This window comes from Halichoeres trimaculatus, unplaced genomic scaffold (assembly GCF_033239565.1).
Source record: "Halichoeres trimaculatus isolate MK-OKI-2021-1 unplaced genomic scaffold, fHalTri1.1 fHalTri1_scaffold_11, whole genome shotgun sequence".
NCBI classification, from domain to species: Eukaryota; Metazoa; Chordata; class Actinopteri; order Labriformes; family Labridae; genus Halichoeres; species Halichoeres trimaculatus.
The window spans coordinates 30041121-30062007 of record NW_027437189.1 but is presented as its reverse complement, the minus strand read 5'-3'; the positions used below and the strand labels follow the sequence as shown (position 1 = coordinate 30062007).

The following is a 20887-nucleotide window of genomic DNA, read 5'->3' as shown; positions in this document are numbered from 1 at the left end:
AAAGGTCTTTGCACACTGAGGGCTCTAATTTTGTAGACCAGGCGCAGGTGCAGGCGCAGGCGCAGGCGCACCTGCCCTGCGCCGGCCTTCGCCGTGCGCATAGGGCGTGACCGGAGCACTTTGCAAGTTTCCTGCATTGCCAAGAGAGGCGCAGTCCAGGCGCAGATGAGCGCAAAGCTGCGCGTCCACGCCTCCCTCCGCGCAAATGGCAGAGAGGGAGGAGAAAAGCTGTGAGTGGGTTTAACACAGCTGAGCGCTGTTTTCACCAATCAAATGAGCGCCTCTCCTCGCCTTTAAATGCCCTGCGGCCGAGGCGCAGCATCTGATTGGTCTGACTGATCTCCAGCACCGCGGAAACAGTGCTGGTAGCGGAGACGGTCAGAGCCGCTGTCCCTGCAGCAGGTCAATCGACAGCGGGGCGCATCGGAGGACACGACGCGCGTCATCTTGTGGGCCAGCTCCCGGGACAGATTTAATCTGTTCCTTTGTCTTTGTTCGGAGTAAAAAAATTGAGAGGCAGTTACACAGCTGGCTTATCCATTCAGAATACTTTTGATCCACCTGCACTCCTGGTTTGTCAGCGCCAAATAGCAGAGCCTTTGGTGATTTACTGTATACTCTCCCAGTGTCTCCACCTCATCCTCCTTACAATAATGTACTCCATCTTTTTAGATCACGTTAAAAATAAAGACTAAAACAGAGAAATATGGGAAATCACAGGTAAATCCTGAGTGACATACATTTATTTTGTCTATTTTTTCTTCGTCTTTTCTCTCCCTCTTTTCTTTGGATTAAATTAAATGAAAGAACCAGATATTTACTCAGTATCAGATGTTGCCTTGCGCCGAGGATAGACCAGGTTGGAGCTGGCGAGCTTTCAGCGCACTTTTTTGTCACAAAATTGTCACTGCGCCAACATGAATCTGCCGACACCTCCCCCTGGTGTGCAGTCACACCCATCTCTGCGCAGACGGTCTACCAAATTGTCAAAATTGGCAGCGCACGGCGGAAAAATGAGTGCATTGGATTCAGTGTGTAAAGTGTCTTTGTGTGCCTTTTTTTTTTAAATAACACATCCAAATGCATCTAAAAATAACAGAGTCAGTGTGCAAAAGCCTTTACTCTGGGTAAACTGATGCTAAGGTCAGGCAGGTACATGCTTTTACAATGCTTCTAGCATTTTCTGACAGAAATAAGGTGTCATATGGTGGCTGAAAAGCAGCAGCCCAAACCATTTTTTTTTCAGGGGAAACAGCAGTCAAAGTTAAAATGGTGCATCTTGAAACTTACATGGAAGGTCAAGAGCAAATACAAAAGTTCAAACACAAAGCAGGACCCTCCACTAAAAGATCTGAAGCCCAAGCAGAAGGGAGGAGGTAGAAACACCTGAAAACCACAAACATACCAAGGGTACAGATACCCAGTACCAGGTAAAAATTATCCATACTCAGCAGTACCAGTTTTTGCTACTTTTGGGTGTGTTTATGTGGTAATAACTATCTATTATCTACTAGAAATATGAACGAAAAGTAATGCCTGAAATGGTTGTGGCAGAAGCTCAGTCCATGGGAGCTTGGCTGTGTAACTGAAGAGATGCCAGTTCAAGTCCTGGTATAGACAAAGATTATTTTGGACAAAAATCATCTGCTAAGTGAAATTGTTTAATTAGATTAATTAGATTAATTTGACATAGAAAGGACGCCCTTTAAATGTGTCTCTGTACAGCTGTGGACATCATCAATGGATGTTCATTAGACATTGTTAAAAGACGTCCTCCGGAGGAACAGTCAGCACCTTCAGGGGACCAAAGTTAGACGTCTATAGGTGACGCTGAAAGGACGTCCTTTGTAGTTCTCTTTGGGATGTAGGTGGCGCATTACTGCAAACAGTGGGACTATATACAGCACAAATCCTTTGTCTAAATCAAGGGTCTTCAACCTGTGGCTCTGGAGCCTCATGTGGCCCTTTGACTCCTTTGCAGTGGCTCCTTGTAGCTTTAGAAAAAATATTATTGAAATGAATTATTTTATATTTTTCTTACAGAGGGTTTTGATGACTAAGAAGATTGAAACGAAACAAAATCATGAGTTAACAATCTGTTGCATATAAACGTAATGACTGTTGAGGTATAGCAACAACATCACCCAATTTTAATAGTATCCCATAATTTCTGTGCTCTTAACATTGTTGATGATGCTGCAAATAACAATAGAATATTAAAGTTTTTCAATATAACTTATTTAATTCTCAATATATAAACTTTCAATGCTGTGTTCATGTTAATAGAAAATCACCTACTCTTCCACTTCCTCAGAGTCACAAGGATGTGTTTAGGTACCTAGACACAGTACAATTTGATCCAACGAGAATTGGTATAGATGAGGTTTGGCCAGTACCTATGAAAGTACCTGTTCAGTATGTATAATTTCACTATCGCCTCACAACCTTGTGGAAAAAAAGCCCTGCTTGTTTAATCTTTTGTTCTGTCAGAGAGACTGACTAGACACAAGTCCTGACAAACAAAATGTTGAAGAGAAGTATGGAGGAGTTTGTGCTGAGTTATGGAGCTCTGAGACGGACTAAAGTTTGAGGAGCTGTGACAGGAACAGCCCTGTCTTTATGATGTGTCAAAGGTCTACTGTGACAGGCTGGAAATCACTCAGTGTTTCTTATTGCCTTGAGTAGATGGTTCCACCGTTTTGGTGCAAAAGATTTTTTTTAACTGAGCTCCTAAACTTTTAATATAAATTGATGGTTGTATTTAGTACCTCTGAGATTAATAATTTCATTTTGTGTGCTGCGAGTTATGAAGAGGAATCAGAAAGAGTCTGCAGATCAAGAGCCAGACTCATTGTGACAGTGCCAAACAATTTGACTCAGCTGTCAGTGGAGCTGTCAGCCGAGAAAACAATGAATGTTTCTTAATATACTTTTCAAAAGGACAAATCGTTTCACTTCTTTCTCTGTTCTTTAGTTTCAGACTGATGACAGGCGGATCCACCAAAGAGAAATGTTTCATGCTGATGATGTGCAGCGAGTTCAGTGGCACAAACAATTAGCAGATGATATAAAAGTGTCTCTTAAAAAATGAAAAGGAGTGTTGTTACTCTAAACTGCTTTTGATCTGTGCTTCAGTGCTGGTACAAGTGCTTCAACATGCCTGGTAACAAAACCGGTGAGTCACTGAGGTAACCGGAGCTGTCATTTTCATGTTACTGGAGTCAGGGCTCAAAAGGTTTGGTCACTTTCTCAACAATGCAGAGCTTTGAATGTGATACTTTCAGGGGTTTTAAGGCTGTGTATAGAGTTTAAACTGATGTGGGAATAACAGAAAGGATAGTTTTACTGACTGCAGAGTTTTACAGTTATTGAGGCATTGCAAAGGGATTTATTTTTGGATAGGAACCTAGAAGATGAAACTTATAAAGTCCCAGCACCTTCTGTATGAATCTTATTTTTCTGTCTCCCCTCACACATATGCTTCCTCACTCCTTTTCAGTTCTCATGAGTCATTTCTTCCTCGTCCTCTTCCTCCCTCTCTTCTAACCTCATCCTCTGATTCAGTCAAGTATTACAAAGCCAAGCTTCGCCCCTTTGTCGCCCTGTAAGTCACAAAGTTACACCTCATTTTCCTCCTCTCAATCCCAGCTTCCTCTTCTTTTCTCTTTCTCGAATTCATCTCTAGAAGTAAAACATGCTTTTGTTCAGTTGTGTCTTCTCTTGGGATGGCTCAGTGAGCTTTTCATTCACCACAGTCAGCTTAGTCCACACAACTTGGGATTTAATTAAAATTTAAATGAGTAACGAAACAGGGAGGAAAAAAAGCACCTGTACAGACTTCAGTCTTGAAAACATTTTTAACAAAGAAGACTGATGGTCTGTTGGAAGGACTCGTTCACTGAATTTACAACCACATTAAGAAGTCAGAGTATTAAAAAGTTTGAATCAAGTACTTCCTCTGAGATTCTTTTGACGACCATCATCTTTTATCTGTTCACACATTTTGTTAAAACAGGTTTTTTTCCTTTTTAAACAAGCAACTCAAACTCCATAAAGCAAATCAGTAGATTTAAATGCTTGATTGTGTCATTCACCTCTTGTTAAATGCCATTATAAGAGTCCTAGGGAGTACATGATTGTTACTATCAGTGGCGTTTTCTCACGGAGGCCAAGGGAAGCCATGCTTCCTCTCTTTTTTTAGACTGTAGCTGTGATTTAATGAAAATACTCCTTTTTAACAGTTTTGATACTTCTTCTGTGTTTTGTCACTGTCATCTCTTCCTTATTCCTCTCCTCTAGTTATTGAGCATTTTACAATGTGTAAAACAGCGCCCTCGTAAATGTTCTGTGGCGAATGCGTGGTGAAAATACGATACTGCACGCTGTTGTCCGCGAGGAAGCCAAGCAGAGTTGGCATCCCTTGGTGAAAAAAAACAAGACTGATTAACCAATCACATGAGGCCGTGGTCATGACACTGCTCATCTGTGATTGACCAAGACTGTGCCAAGGGAAGCCACCCCGTCTTTGGCCTCAAACCAATCAGATCACAGTATTGTCATCATCAAGCCACTGAATGAAATCAGGGAGGTTAGCACATTAGCAGTGTGCATGAAGCGGCCGGTTGTGTGTTTAAGTGGGCGGTTGAGTAAATTAATGAGATATTTAAGCTAAGTCAAGAGGACAATGTACGTCTGTGACTGAGTGAGTGAGGGTGGGAGAGCTAAAGGGTGTGTGTCAGTGTTCAAAGTAAGTAAAACGAGCGCTCTCTGGGCACTCTAACAGGTCCGTTACATGAAATAGCTATACAAACTGCAACATAGCCTTTTATGTACCACACTCCATAAAAAAATATACAGATAACAGGCTTTGTCTCACTTGGCTTCCTCAAAAAAAATCTCCACGCCACGCCACTGGTTACTGTATGGATTTTATGAGCTGGACCACTTTCATAAACATCCCACTAAACATTAGATGACTAACGGCCATGCAGATCAAATTTATAACACGTATGTCAGTCAAAAACCAATTCTGGACATCTTCACATTGTTCAAATTAGGTCAGCTGTTTGGATGTGTAACCTCTCTCTCTACTTGGACGTCAGTAAGTAGTTAAATTTTTGAACGTGGGCTTTTGGATGTCAAGTGGACACCTATGCAGGAGTGAGTGAGTCCAAGACACAAAAGAGACGTTCAAAGGATGTCTTTTCAGCGTAATTTTTGGATTTCTAATTTTAGTCTCCTCAAGATGCAGACTGCTACTCAAGACAACGTCTTTTTCCAAAGCCCATTCATGACATCCAGAGTACCTCCACACTGCCTAAAGAGATGTTAAAAGGGCATGCTTTCAGTTTCAGTTTTAGATGTCTTATTTTAAACACTGGTTTTGAATAAGAGCAATATTTTGTTTGAAAACCGTGATTTGTTAACTTGTACCAGTTCATTTTCCTGTAGCTTTGTTTGGCTCAGCAGCAAGTTTGAAGTGGAAATGTTTAACGCCTTTGTTTGTGTCTACAGTTACCATCTGCTGCTGAGAAAATCAGATGAAGCTATAGGAAAATGAACTAGAAGAGTAACTAGAAAATACTATCGAAAAATAGCAATGTCTAAAATGGTTGTGACAGAAGCTCAGTCCATGGGAGCTTGGCTGTGTCACTGAAGTAATGCCAGTTCAAGTCCTGGCCCTGGACAAAGATTTTTTTGGGACAAAAAGCATCTGCTAAGTGAGATTAAATTTGACATGAAAAGGACACCCTTTGGATGTCTCTTTGCACAGCACAGTGGGTAGCTCTTATACCAAGCCACTGTGGACATCATCAATGGATGTTCATTAGACATTGTGAAAAGATGTCATCTGTAGGAACAGTCTGCACCTTCAGGAGACCAAAGTTAGATGTCAAAAAGTAATGCTGAAAGGACGTCCTTTGTACTTCTCTTTGGGATGTAGGGGACACAGTACTGCAGAAGTATTTGCAGCACAAATCCAACTTTGTCTAAATCAAGGGTCCTCAACCTGTGGCTCTGGAGCCTCATGCGGCTCTTTGACTCCTTTGCAGTGGCTCCAGTAGCTTCAGAAAAATATAATTGAAATAAAGAATTTTTGTTTTTCTTACAGAGGGTATTAATGATTAAAGACATGTAAACTAAACAAAATAATGTGTTATTATTATTATTATTATTATTATTATTATTATTATTAATAATTTTTTGAGTGATCCCGATCATAACTTGTATTAAAGCTTTCAAATTTCAGATTTTTGAAAATTTTCTTTTTTTTTTTTTTTTAAATTGAGACAAAAAATTTTGCAAATTTTGAGTTCTTAACAATTCTGCATTTTTTTCAAATTATTCAAATTCCATTAAAAAAGAATAGTAAAATTTTACATTTTTTGAACATTGAGCAAATTTTTGATTTTTTTTTCTCCAAATTTCATAAGATTTGGAATTTTGCACATTTTTTGGTTTCTTTTTTCGCAATTTTACACATTTTTGAATTTTCAAGTTTTTTGAAAAACTTTGCATCTAATTGAAATCTAATCAATAATGCAAATTCATAAAATTCATGACATAACCATTTTTTTTAATTTTTTAAAAATATTTGCAAATTTATTAAAAATGAAAAAAAAAAATAGACATCACATGACAGTCTCACACAAAAAAAACTTCTTATTTAGATAATTATTCACTAGACTTTTACTATGTATAGAATTTTATACACTTTTTAGTCGTTACTGTGACAATAAAACAGATTTTGTGGCTCCTGGATGACTTGAATTCAAGCTGAGACAGAGTAGCCAATGAAAGTAAAGATTGCAGACCACTGGTCTAAATAATAAAATCACAGGTGTGTTAGAAATAACTTTGATAAGTTGCTGTAGGAGTGTCTCTTTTTGTGTCCTGTTTTTTTTTACATTTTCATTTGAACATAAAATCCAGAATCTGTCACAAGAGTTTTCCCCAGGATGTGAGAATTAATCACGATGCACATTGTTTCTGCTGTGGATGATCACTGCAGGTGTCTGATCAACTCATAAATACCTGAAACCCCACTGATATTAATCAGAGTTTAAGTTAATCAGACTCCTCAGACCACCTGTGTTAGCTAGCAGTTAGCAAACAATTACATTATCAACAATCCACGTGGCTAACTTGAGCATCTCCTACTTTCCTGGATACATCCTGGGCAGACATCTGCTAAAGTTTGAGCTCGTCCTGTCTGGTCCTCTCTTTAAGAGCTCTCTAATGAAAACTGGGCCCAACTCTCACTGCGTTTGCTGCAAAATCATTAAAAGAGTTACTCAACTTTGTGGAGGACTGAAAATTCCTCTGAACATGACAGTTTCTATACAGCATGAGCTGTCAGCTCCCACAGAAACCAGCGTATAGCTTTAAATGACATCTCCCTCAGAATTGTGTTATTTATATAATCCATTTTCTCAATGTCCCTCTTTCTCTCTCTCTCTCTCTCAGTGGGATTCCAGGAAAGAAGTGTGGAGTCATTATCTTTACTGCAGAGGAGCTCAGCAACTGCAGGGTCAGTACACACACACACACACACACACACACACACACACACACACACACACACACACACACACACACACACACACACACACACACACACACACACACACACACTGTCTGACATGCACAAATATATAGTTTTGCTGGAATATTGTTATTTTGTCAGATTTCACTGCTGATACCATATTGTAATAAATTGCAGTCATTTACTATTCTCATACAAGAAAAAAGAAAAGAAAAGAAAAGAATTACATCCAAACACAAAAATGCCCCAAAAGCCAAAGTTTTGGAGCAAAGTTTCAGAAACAAGATAAGAAAAGTATTATTCATTTGATTTTGAGATTATTTTGGTCTCATGAAATTCTGCCCCCAGGAAATGAGCCTCACTTTTCTTCACTCACACATTTCATTTACTTGATTATAGTGAATGTCTAATGACACTCTGAACTTTCAGAGTCACATTAGCTTCATGAGAATTACATCTTTTAGCACATTTTGCTAGATTTTTCGGGGCTTTAGTGCAGATGTTGTGTTTTGTTGTTGCCTTGTGAGCTGCTGCTGAAAATAATAACATAAAGATTAACTTTACATGTAAGCAGTTTGCAGGGCTTATAAGGAAATCAAAATAAAACATGCAAATTATAAAGTAAAAGCTAAGTCATGAATAAATAACAAACACTTTGAGAGACAATGTAAAATGTTTGCAAAACCCTGCAAACTGTCCAACTTGCAAAAGTTTTTTTAATTATATGCAAATGTATGCAAGTTGAATGGCATGCAGGATTTTTGCCACTTTGTTTGCTGTGTCTTAAAATTTGCAGCTCCCTTTTTTTCCCCACTTGTTAGAGAACCCTCAAAGAAACTAAAGTCCTCACAACAGAGGAAATTAAATTAAACTTAATTAAAAATTAAAATTTGATTTAAATCAGGTAAGGCTTGTGAATTAAAGTATGTCTTGAGATAAGACTTATAAGCCAAGTGCTGACTCAGTGGACCTGGATTGTTCGAGCAGAGCAGATTTTTGGATCCCCTCATTGCAAACATTGTTTTTCCTTTTGATTTTACTCCAGTAATTTTAATGAACAGAACAGCCAGAGGATCTCAAAGTGCTTGTTGGCTCATGCGGCACAAACAGGTCTGTTATGTTGTTAGGAGAAAGGCTATGACCAGCTTTAAACCCTAAAACCAGTCCTCAATAAGGATGGGTACCAAATGAGGTACTTTTATGGGTAGCAACCCAGTTCTGTCAAAAGTACCTGGTACAAATTCACGTAAAATCAAATGGTACCATGTTTAGGCACCTAAACACATCCTTGTGACTGTGAGGGAGAAGAAGAGTAGGCAATTTTACATGCTTGACATGAACACAGCATTGCAAGGTTATATACTGAAGAACAAATCTGTTGAATTGAAAAAATATGAGATTTTATAATTAAACTATTTTTTTTTTTTTTTTTTTACCACATAAACACAAAAAAGTACCTTAAATTGGTACTGTTAAGTACCGATACAAATTGCCAGCTTAGGGATGGGTACCTTTTACATTAGAAACGATACAGTACCTATGCTCGGTACTTGGCAATCGGTACTGGTACTCAATGGTACCAACTTTTGATACTTTTTTGTGTTGACGTGGTTAAAAAAGTCCTTTTTTTCAGAATATATCTTAAAGGTTTTTAATTCAACATATGTATTTAATATGTAACCTTGTAATGCTGTGTTCATGTCTCGCATGGGAAATCACCTACTTTTCCACTTCCTCGCAGTCACAAGGATGCATTCAGGTACCTTTCAATTTTACGTGAATCGGTAACTGGTAGTTTTCACTGAATTCGGACAATACCTATAAAAGTACTTCATTCAGTACCCATCCCTATGCCAGGTACCGGTCATCTGTACTGTATTGTTTTAAATATGAAAGGTACCCATCCATGGTCCCAAATATATACATATATATGCATATACAAATGTGTATCATCTGTATAGAAATGAAATGTAGCTTTATGATGGGCGGCAGGGTTACCAGTAATAAAAGTGTACCCTAAACCAATCCCTGAGGTACACCACACTTCACATTAGAAAACTGTACCACTGTGAGCTGTACCATGAACCTACTTCCTTGTGCCTCAATCTGTCTAAAAGAGAATGGTCTGTGGTCTGTGGTGTCAAAGGCTGCACTCAGGTCTGAAGCAGCCTGTAAATTTCCTGATTAATGCCTTAATCTATGAAACACTTAATGCTGCGGAAGTGGGTCCCCCTGCAGATCACAGTTTGCCTACAACGGCGACAATACTTGGGATAAAAACGGTCAAAGAAATTATCTTTGTGTCTTTTTCATTTAAACTGAAACTTCTAACCGTGTGAACAGCTGTCTCAGATGTTTTTAGATATTGATTAACATTTAAAGAAAGTTTGTGCTTCCTCTCTTGGAGTGACATTTCCTAGACCTCTCGGTGGATCTTTAAATGTGTTTAAAATTAACTGTCAAGACGTGTTTTCCTGCCATGATCTAGATTATTTTCCCCTCCACTATTGTCGTTCCCCTGCCACAGTGCTATATTAACACCACCAAAGCAGTCAGGTTACAACAGAACTTCCTACGCGTGTGTGTAGTGTGAGTGTGTCGGCTCCAGAGACCAAAAAGTGAGCAGGCTTATCGCTGCTGTGTTTACCATCGTTACTCTGGGAGGTTTTGCTCCCGACAAAATGCTCTTCAGATATTTTGATACGTGTGTGTGGGTGTGGGTGTGTGTGTGGGCTGACAGCCTCCATCCATCAATAAGGGGATTAGGATTCCCATGATTCCTTCCTCCTAAAGGTGATGACTAAAACGCCTCATTACTGGCAATTTGTCTATCTATCCATCCGTCCATTAATCCATCCAGGCATGTCAACACAGGAGCAGGAATCACATCATTAAATGCAGCAACAGTTCATTCATATGTATGAGGCCTTTCCCTCTTCCTCCCCACACATAATGAGATCACTTTTCCCCACTTGTAAAGTATGTAATTCAAATGAAATGCAGGATTGCAATCAGTGTAATCAATGAATGCATCTCTCATTAAGTCATTCCAAACTGGAGTTTCTGATCCACATTTGCATCAGAATTTTCCAGCAATTACTGTTGAAAGGAGTCCCAGTGAAAAGATTGCTGCTCTGCAGAAACATGGGCCTCCAGTCCTCAAAACAAGTTACTGACACAGACATGAGGTTGCATCAGGATGTTTGTGTTGATGTGCAGCTCAAACTTTCCATCCTGTCTCTCAGGATATTGCCACCATGCAGCTGTGTGCCAACAAGCTGGACAAGAAGGACTTTTTCGGCAAATCGGATCCCTTCCTGGTTTTCTATCGGAGTAATGAAGATGGAACGTGAGTCAGAGCTGGACTTCAATGTTCACATGTATCTTTAATGTTTGACAGTTTGACTGGTTCACCCAGAATATAAACAAACCAGAGAATATCAGTATTAGGTAAATCAGCACCAGTTAGCACCAAATCACAACAAATGTTAGTTTTAAGCTTCTGCAGTGTCTGACTTCTGTGTGTGTGATGGACAGTGATGACAGTGCTGCCTTTTTCAATGTCACATTTCACCTTAGATAACTTTCAGATGCACGTCTGGTCTTTAACCAGCCCAATTTCGCACGTCACCCAGCTGTTGATCTCTCTTCACTGGCTTCCAGTAGCAGATCCAATCAAATTCAAAGCTCTTCATCTGGCTTACAAAACATTGATAAGAACAGCTCCTGCCTACCTGGGGCCCCTCATCCAGGTCTACACTCCTTCTGGCCTACTACCCTCTGCTTGTGGAAGACGGCTGGAGCTCCCAGCCCAGCGTGGCTCCAAATCACTAGCCAGACTCTTCTCCTCTGTTGTTCCCAAATGGTGGAAGAAATTACCTAACTCTATAAGATCCACAGAGTCCCTTTCTACTTTAAGAGATGTCTGAAAACTCATCTGTTCAGGGAACACTTAAGCCTTTAATCTGACTCTTCTCCTCTTTGTCCTCAGGGGTAGAATGAGTCAGTAGGTCTAAGATTCAGCCCTATTTCTCAGGACTACGACTGAATGTTGTTGAAGATTGACGTATACTGTTGCAGTAATTAGTTGTGGTTTGCTGGCTTGGTATCTGGAGTTAAATCATCAATGAAATACTCTGGGTTTGAGAAACCACCTATGAGCTAAGCATACAGGTGCAGCATATCAGACAGCTGCATCACAAAAAGGATGCTGGAGCTCTGTGTGGGAGCAGAAGTATCTGTTAGAATATGAACTGGGTGGACTTTCTCAGGTTGACACCAAATTAGTTTATTGTCATTTATATAGCACCAAATCACTACAAATGTTATATAAGAACAATTTATAAGGAGATCCTGACCTTCAAATGTTGTGTTATTAACAGTGACCCAACATCAGGACAAGTTGAGGAGTCTAATCTCACCTTAACCTACCTTGAGTGTACCAATGCAGCACTGGATAAGTTAAGGTGCTCAAAAAAAAAACATCCTTGAGCAGACAGAAACCTCAGGCAGAACCCTGGGGGTGAAAGAATGGGTCCGTACAGTGACTGAAACTACATCATATAAATGTATACTAAGTAGATTAAAGTGATACTCTGGGATGGAACAAGTTGGGTCCTATCACAAGGTTTAGGGCAGAAATTACCCCTACAGCAGTGATTTTGTGCAGCAGAAGCCCAGAGCGCTCGCACCAAACACCCCCTCCCTGCTCGTCTGCTGGTTTCCTCTGCACTCAGACGGGGCCATTTTTTACTTGACCCAAAACACAAATAAACGGACTCCCACCAAAAACTCTGATATCAGTCTGCATTCACGCTTTATTTAGAGACTTTTCAGCGCGTTACTTTCATACAAAAACACCACTAAATAAGGCTCTAGTTCTCATCGTGTCTCTTCATCCTGGCAGACTACCTGTGTTTGTTTATATCTGGCACGCCGCAAACACGGACTGATACACTAAGCGGCGAGCGCTTCGTAGCCAGCTGTGGCTCTGCAGCGGAGGTAGCGCTGTTTTACGAAACGATGAGAACTTGAGCCTTATTTAGCGGTGTTTTTGTGTGAAAATAACGCGCTGAAAATTCTCGAAATAAAGTGTGAATGCAGACCGATAGCAGATTTTTTTTGGTGGGAGGCAGTTTATTTGTGTTTTTGGTCAAGTAAAATGTGGCCCTGTCTGAGTGCAGAGGAAACCGGCAGAGGAGCAGGGAGGGGGTGTTTGGTGTGTGCGCCCTGGGCTTCTGCTGCACAAAAACACCGCTGTAGGGGTAATTTCTGCCCTAAACCTTGTGATAGGACCCAACTTGTTCCATACCGGAGTATCACTTTAAGGGGCTGTTTGCACGACAACAGTTTTAGGGTGAGACACAAAAGTATTATTGGCCTAGCGTTTACACAGAAATGGTGTTTTAGCCAACCTAAAACACAAACTTCTGATAACAGCCTCCAGAGTGTAATTTTTCTGAAATGCTGCCGCCATTTTTGTTATGTAAACAGTAAGCCAATGTTTTCAGTGGAAACACTGGTTTCACAGAACGCATTCAACGGTACAACAGTAACATTGTTACGATCATCGTGGACTACCATGTTGTGCTTGTGTTGCTCAATCTGCTGAATCTGCTGACTGTCTTTCAACAAAATGTTCGTCTGTTGTTCCACTTCTGCGCTTAGCATTCACCAATACACCAGATGATGAAATCTTGTTGTGTAAACAGGGCCTAAGTCATGACAAAGGGGAGGGGGTCCCTTGGGACAGGTTTTAGGATTACGTAATGGTAGATAATGACCCCCACCAGGATTCTGGTTTAATTGTCTTGTTGTCTCTTCTTGTCAATACTGTATACCTCAGGAACATGTTTATATGATGTATGTAGAAGCAGGTTAGGTATGTGTGCGTGTGTGCAGGTATGCATGTATGACGGTATGAGTACTTTACAAGTGAGCATGTATACATATACTTTACATGTATGTATTAGCTGAAATTATTATGAATCCTGCTCTTCTGAGTTTGCTTTTATGTTTGGTTGCTTATCTATTTCTTTCTACTAATTAATTAATTGATTGATTGAGGAAAAAGTGTGTTGCCAGAGTCAATTGTTAATTGTATATTACCCGTTCCTGTGTGGAGAAACATCTTAAGCTTGTCATGTAAGCATTTTAAAAAGTTCATCGAACACTTAAATGCACAAACCTCGGGCAGAACCAGACTCATGTTGGACAGATGTCTGTTGAGACCCTGATGGGGTTAGAGACAGGGAGATAGAGGGAGATGCAGAAAGAGACAGAGAGAGAGAGTTTGGACATTGTAGCAGTGATGGTGACAAGACAAGACGAGAGCTCAGGGACTCCTAGACAGGTCTGTGATCAGTAACTTTAATGGGACATTAAGATTTAAAGTTGGTGACAGACAGACAGAGGAGAGAGGGAAACAGGAGTTCAGTTTGTCAGTTTCAGCCTGAAGCAGCAGAGCCAAGAGCTGGTCCAGACCTGATCCAGCTTTAACTATAAGCTTTATCAAAGAGGAAAGTTTGAAGCCTGCCCCAAAAAGTGGAGAAAGTGTCTGCCTCCTGGACCCTGACTGATGGATGATTCCAACCTCCTGGACCACCAAACTAGAACCTCTGAAAAGTGCAAATGCTGTCACACCAAACAGGGGTGCAAGCAAGCAACCGTAGAGGCACTATGGCTACGCAAGTGCCAGAGGAACAGTTTTTTTCTGCATGATATTTGAATGGATTAACATCAGCAGAAAACTTGGGCACAACAGATTTCAAACATGGAATACATTGTTTTAACGATCACATGACAAATTTACCCTCCCAGTCTGCTGCCTTTCAGAAGTTCTGCATCTAAACTTTCATTCCAACCACTTTTCCCAGCTTCCAGCCACATGCAAACAATGGCTGCAAAAAGTGATCCCATCACTCATTAATTTCTGCACATAACACAAACCTAGGAATGACGGGGTCAGGTGATCTGTTGCCAAAATTAACGTTTCAAACCACTAAGATTTAAAATTTCTGACTGAATTGGGATTACACAAGATTTAACTCTTTGTAAACTATAAAAGGAGCAGATTGCAGTGGATAACTGATGCTAGGAGACATTTCAGACAGTGTAAAATATGCCTGTTCTGCAGCCATGGTCGACACCTCAGCTCTGCTCAGTGGATATCTGCAGCAGCTGTGCTCTCACCAGGCGTCCTGTGAGTGTGAAGTGGGATGCTGCTGAAAATCACAAACAGATTGCAGACATTGTTGCTTTACAGCCTGCCTGGATGTGTTTGAAGGATTGTGTTCATTTCTTCAGCATGTTTAATGTAAAGAAGAATGAACTCTTTTGTTTGCAAACCGTGTGAACCACCCTCTGAGGCTTGCCTCGACTTTTAAAATGATTACCTTGTTTACCGCTCCACCTCAAGAAGAGATTTTTGCAGCTATAAAACTTGATGTACTGCTCTGGGGTGCCTCCAAGTTATATGAAGGCATTTAGATGTAATGAAAGACACGGAACCTGTGAAGCATTTCGTAGCATTGCAGAGGAAGCTGCTGCTAAGTGATATGGGATAATATTCACAGGTACAATGTGAGCTATAAAAATGTGCTGTCCTTCTATTAGCCACACGTCTGTTCTTCTTTTGCCGCCAGGTTCACCATCTGCCACAAAACAGAGGTGATCAAGAACACGCTGAACCCGGTGTGGCAGCCCTTCACCATCCCTGTTAGAGCTCTCTGCAACGGGGACTATGACAGGTCAGACAGAACATTTAGCACTTCCCTTTGATCTGTGTGAATCTGGAGCACATAAAGCCTTATTATGACATTTACAGGACGATGTATGAAAGTGCACAGATGTGGATTATGCGGAGTCACACTGCTGCTTTTATACGGTCTAATGTCTCATTAACGGAGGCAGGGGAGCAGTTAGAGCGCAGACCTGTGGATGACATCACCTGTTGCTGGGGCGGTCAGAATAATGCCAGCAGTCGGTCATGGTGTCCCAGGGACCAGCACTGGTGTTATTGAGACTGACTCAGTGTAAAACGGCTCTTAGAGACATTTTTACCACGGGTGGATTTAAGCCAAGAGGCTTATAGCATATTTACTTTGTAAACAGCTTACAGTGATGCTTCTGCACTAATAGGAACCATTAATCTTTTTAATACCTTTGTAATATTTTATGATTTTCTTTAGAAAGCGCTTAAAGCCAGAAAAAGTATGTGATGCATTTTTCTGGGACAAAATTTAGCAACAGATTCATTTCTGCACTTTTGAGGATTCAGTGCATGAACCATCAATCTCTCTGCTAGATAACATGTATGTTTCATAGATAAAAGAATCAATGTGTTTGAAAATGCAGTCATTTCCAGGCATTTAATACTGAAAATACAGCCTCACAGCGTGAAATTCCTCAGTCACACTGGGAAAAGGGAGGAGGAGGCAGCCTCAGGCAGCAGGACGTGTCGATAAAAGGATGCTGTGGTTGTGTTTTTTGCATGCTTGTAACTGGATATATTTACAATACTGAGTGTAAAAAGACAAACTGGTGAGCATATAAGATTATAGAGCAGTTGTTTTTAATGCATAAATGATAACATCATCACATCTGCATAATCACTCCCAGTTAAGTATCAATCTGTTCTTGCAGAAATTTTACTCAGCATCAGACGGGATAACAGTGTTGGTAAAGTCGAAGTGAAAAACCTCTCTCTGCGTTTACAAATGCATAAAAACATATAATGTGTGTATGAACACTGCCACTGAAAATATTAAACAGATTTAAATCAAAGGTGATGGTCATAAAGTAAAGAATGCCAGGACAGCTCTTTGTTATTCATAGTGCAGGACTTGTATCATCACATACATTGAATCTGCAAATTAAAGCTATGCAACATGGATTACTGAGCCTTGGGGAGTTATAAAGAGCTTCCTGGGTGCAAGGTCAAGAAAAGGGGAGCCAAATACAAATCTGCGCACGCACAGGCAGTTTACCAGACCTTGAATATAGATAACAATGTGTGGACACAAATTTGCAAGCAGTGCACACGTACATCTGTGCACGTGACTACTTTTTTTTTCCTGACCTTGAACCTGTAGACTCCCTAGAATGAATGGTATTTTTAGCATGAAACTGGGAATTTAATGGTTTGAGAAAATCAAAAAAACATATTTTGTTTGTTTGTGAACTTGAGTCATGTACCTCATTTCCTCCTTTCTGTTTAATCATACAGACCTGATCAAAATCTTAAGACCAGTTGAAAAATTGCTAGAATATGCATTTTGCACATTTGGACATTAATGAGGTTTTAAGTAGAGCTACAATGTGCAAAAGCAAGAAGGGGGATTACGACAAAAAACATTTGGAACTTGTAATTAAAAATAAATAAATAAATAAATAAATGAATGAATAAATAAATAAATAGGCTGTTTATCACCTGATCAAACGTTTAAGACCACAGGCTATTAAAGCCAAAATCTGCTCAAAATGTTCATTTTCTGGCATTCACACAGTCATGCTCTCCTGATGGCTAAAGCTAAGAGGCTGTCTCTTCTTGAACGTGGTCGGACTGTCGAGCTGCATAAGCAAGGCCTCTCACAGCGTGACATTGCTGCCGAGGTTGGGCGCACTAAGACAGTCATTCTACATTTTTTGAAAAATCCTGAGCATTATGGTGCAAAAAAGTCAAGTGGTAGACCCAAAAAATTACACCTGCGCTGAGCCGGAGGACCCGATTGGCTGTCGGTCGAGGCACAGGGAGGTCCACGCCCCAAATTAAGGCCCTTACTGGTGCTGACTGCAGCACAATAACCATCAGACGGCATCTGCAGGAAAAGGGTTTTGAAAACAAAAAACAAATTCAAAGACTTTGTCTCCTTCAACGCCACAAAACTGCCTGACTTTGCCAGAGAGCATCATGGGACATTGAAAAGTGGAAAAAAGTTTGATTCTCAGATGAGAAAAATGTCACATTGACCGTCTAGATGGGTTCAACGTTACTGGCATGACGAGGAGATCCCACCTGAGATGTTTTCTACCCGGCACAGTGGAGGGGGTCCATCATGATCTGGGGCTTTTTCATTCAGTGAACTCTGGAGCTTCAGGTGGAGCAGGGTGGTCAAACAGCGGCTGGTTACGTGCAGATGTTGCAGCGGGCCTCCTTCATGACTGAGGGCCCTGGTCTGTGTGGTAACAGCTGGTTTTTCAACAGGACAACGCTGCAGGTCACAATGCTGGCTTGATGAAGGACTTCTTCAGGGAGAATAACATCTCTCTTTGGACCATCGCACATGTTCCCATGTTTAAATCCATTAGAAAACATTTGGGGATGAATGCCAAGGGAAGTTTATAAAAATGTCCGTCAGTTCCAGACAGTTGATGTCCTTCATGAAACCATCTGGAGCAATGTTCCCAAAAGCTTCCTGGAAACACTCACATCAAGCATGCCCAAACAAATTTTTGAAGTGATTAACAGAAACGGTGGAGCTACTCATTACCGAGTCCTACTGAGAAAAACTCTTGTTCTGGTTTGGAGAGTTTTTTGTCATTTTTGAGCAATGGTCTTAAACTTTTGATCAGCTGATAAACAGCCTATTTCAGTTTACTTGTTCTTTTCAATAAATTACTTTTTCAAAGTGCTTTTTGTCACACTCCCCCTTCATGCTTTTGTTTATTGTAGCTCTAATTAAAGCTTTATTAAGATCCAAATGTGCCAAAGGTAAATTCTAGCAATTTTTCAACTGGTCTTGAGATTTTGATCAGGTCTGTATATGCATTAATAAGTGGGCATGCTAGCTGGTAGTTTGTTTAAATGGCAATTCCATTTGAGCAAGCTGCACTTACAGACAAAGGTCATACAGAAAGAAAATGATACTATCAATCCTCTCTTACTCCAACAGGTATCAGTATTCACTAGAATAAAAAATAAACCTCCAGATTTTGTGAAAAATAACTGCTGGTGTTGAGGCAAACTTCTGCACACTGCAGACAGAAAAGAGGAAACTTCTGTTAAAGACAGGAAATAATACCAGCAACTCTCTTGGGTCTTGCAAATCCCCCCACTATCTATGCTAATGACTTCTCATGAGCCAACCTGTGACATTTAAAGCAAATGAAGATTCATTCCATACAGCCCAACAACAAATACAGTACACTTTATCAGACTGAAATGGATGGGACTGCATCGGAAACTAAGCTCTTGTTCATATTTCTCTCCTCCTCGTGAAGTTAATGATATTCAGTGTCTGGAAAGTCGTCTGAGCATAGATGGAGCGTGTAATTCAGAGTTCATAATAACAACCTGTACCTGCTGAGCATATAATCCTCTTCAGAGGTGTGCTATTGTATCACTGGATGTGTAATTGCTTTGTTCCCCGAGTGATGGAGTCAAAGGAGGTTTTTTTTTTCTACTTGAGGGTCTCGTTATATTGGCAGGAGACGTTCCGGTAGAAAGCAAATCAAACGAAAAAAATCTGTCCTTGTCTCTTTCAGGACTGTGAAGGTGGACGTCTACGACTGGGATCGAGATGGAAGGTAAAATCTCCCACTTTAGTTGAGTTTTTCAACCCACCACAATATAAAAAGAATACTAAATGGGACTTTTGTGGGTGAAAATCTGAAAAAAAAAGCTTCTTAATAAGCCGTAACAAGAGAAATCAGACAGATACTTGATGCCTGACAGGGAGACAAAGACAGACTAAATGATGTGGAAAGAAACAAAAAAGAGACATGACTTTTTATCTGGGATTATAAAACCTGTCTTCGTATCTTCCCCTCTGTGTGGGTGCTGTTTGTCTGCAGCCATGACTTCATTGGTGAGTTCACCACCAGCTACAGAGAGCTGTCTCGGGGGCAGAACCAGTTCAACGTGTATGAGGTGAGACATGACATGGGGGTGGTTTGTTGTTTCTCACTGCTTTTGACATACGAGGAGCTTGTGTAACACTGTTTTTGGTGATTCTGGTTATTTTAGCATCAGCTCGGTGTTTCTCTGGAGGCGGACAAAACCCTCTCATATTTTAAAGTAGATTCCTGAAACTCCTGGTGGGCACATTTGGCTGGTTATGAATCAAAATAAAACAAGTATTGATATCTCGATACGTCTGACCATAAAAGAAACTATCAGCAAGAAGTTTGATTTTTTTCTTCAGAGCTATTTAAAGTCCTTAAAAGGCTACAATTGTGAAAGTGTCAGGTGAGGTGATTTAAAGCATGTAGTAGAAAATGGAGTGTGAGTCAATCATCTGTTTAACGTGGGATAACTAATCAAATGCAACTTCTCAGACACGATTAGGACTAACTGTAATAGCAGAAAGAAGTTTGGTGAAAATGTTTTCATATTGTGTTGAAGCCAGGCTTAACAGTTTTTCTCAGTTGTTTTGGTTCATTTCTCAGATCAGAATTGAAATTATCAAAACTATTTGTTAAATCTTGACATAATTGTGTCACTTGTGCTCATCAAAAAGCAGTTTTTTCATTTCTTTGTACAAGTTGCAGATGCTTTGGGACATCTGTGCAAATGATTTTCTACAGTTCTCTGCTGTTCTCTACGTTATCAATTACTTATACCATGTTGATCAAAATGGATTATCATGGGTCTCTGTTGAATAGTCTCATCCCCCACAACATTTAGTCATGAGTTCATCCCTTAAGTATTTACATGCAAAAAGGTTGAACAAGTTATCACAATATGTCAAACATCTTTTCACACAATTCCACTAGACTTTTTTTTTTCTATATCCATCTGGATTGGTCAATTGCTCCCTGGTTTATCTTGACTTTTTCTCCCATCAACTGGCAAGTCTGTCTGTGTACTTTCCTCTGTACAGACAGTGGCAACAAATTTCCTTTAAGGGACAATAAAGATCTGTCAGACTTATAGACCATTTTCTCACCCATCAGCTTACAATGGCCCAGGTTGGTTGAAGGATGGAGCCAAAAGCTGGGAGAACAACTGTGTCCTCAATCATTCAGACTTTTTGTGGACAGAGAAGATCTTTGTTGTGATGTGGATGAGAATTTGTGGCCCAGCATACAGGAACATAAGGAGGTGTAGGAAAACTGCACTGACCTGTAATTCTCACAGCACTGTATGAACAGTTTTCCCTAAAGAGACTGATCTATGTCCATCACAATGATGGGGAAGGTCAACAAATTACAGCACAAACAGTGAAAGTGAAAATATGAATTTTGTCCAGTCTCTTGTAGTTGTAATCAATCTCTCTCACACACTAAGATGTAACTTACAATTTACAATAAGTGTGATCAAAACTTCAGGAATAGTTTACATCAGAACTTCTCTCTATAGTAAACTGTTATACTGACAACATGACTCAGCACTTTGACTGT

General features: G+C 40.2%; 1 protein-coding gene across 2 annotated transcripts in view; it reads left to right on the top strand.

The window, feature by feature from the left end:
• cpne9 (copine family member IX) overlaps positions 1 to 20887 on the top strand; it is a 141623-nt gene that overhangs the window by 85868 nt on the left and 34868 nt on the right. For both annotated transcript variants that reach the window (XM_074681400.1, XM_074681399.1), the window contains 5 exons: positions 7468 to 7531; positions 10792 to 10895; positions 15190 to 15294; positions 19031 to 19072; positions 19340 to 19415. In XM_074681400.1, the coding sequence (XP_074537501.1) occupies positions 7468 to 7531; positions 10792 to 10895; positions 15190 to 15294; positions 19031 to 19072; positions 19340 to 19415 (391 nt within the window). The remainder of the gene's footprint in view (positions 1 to 7467; positions 7532 to 10791; positions 10896 to 15189; positions 15295 to 19030; positions 19073 to 19339; positions 19416 to 20887) is intronic.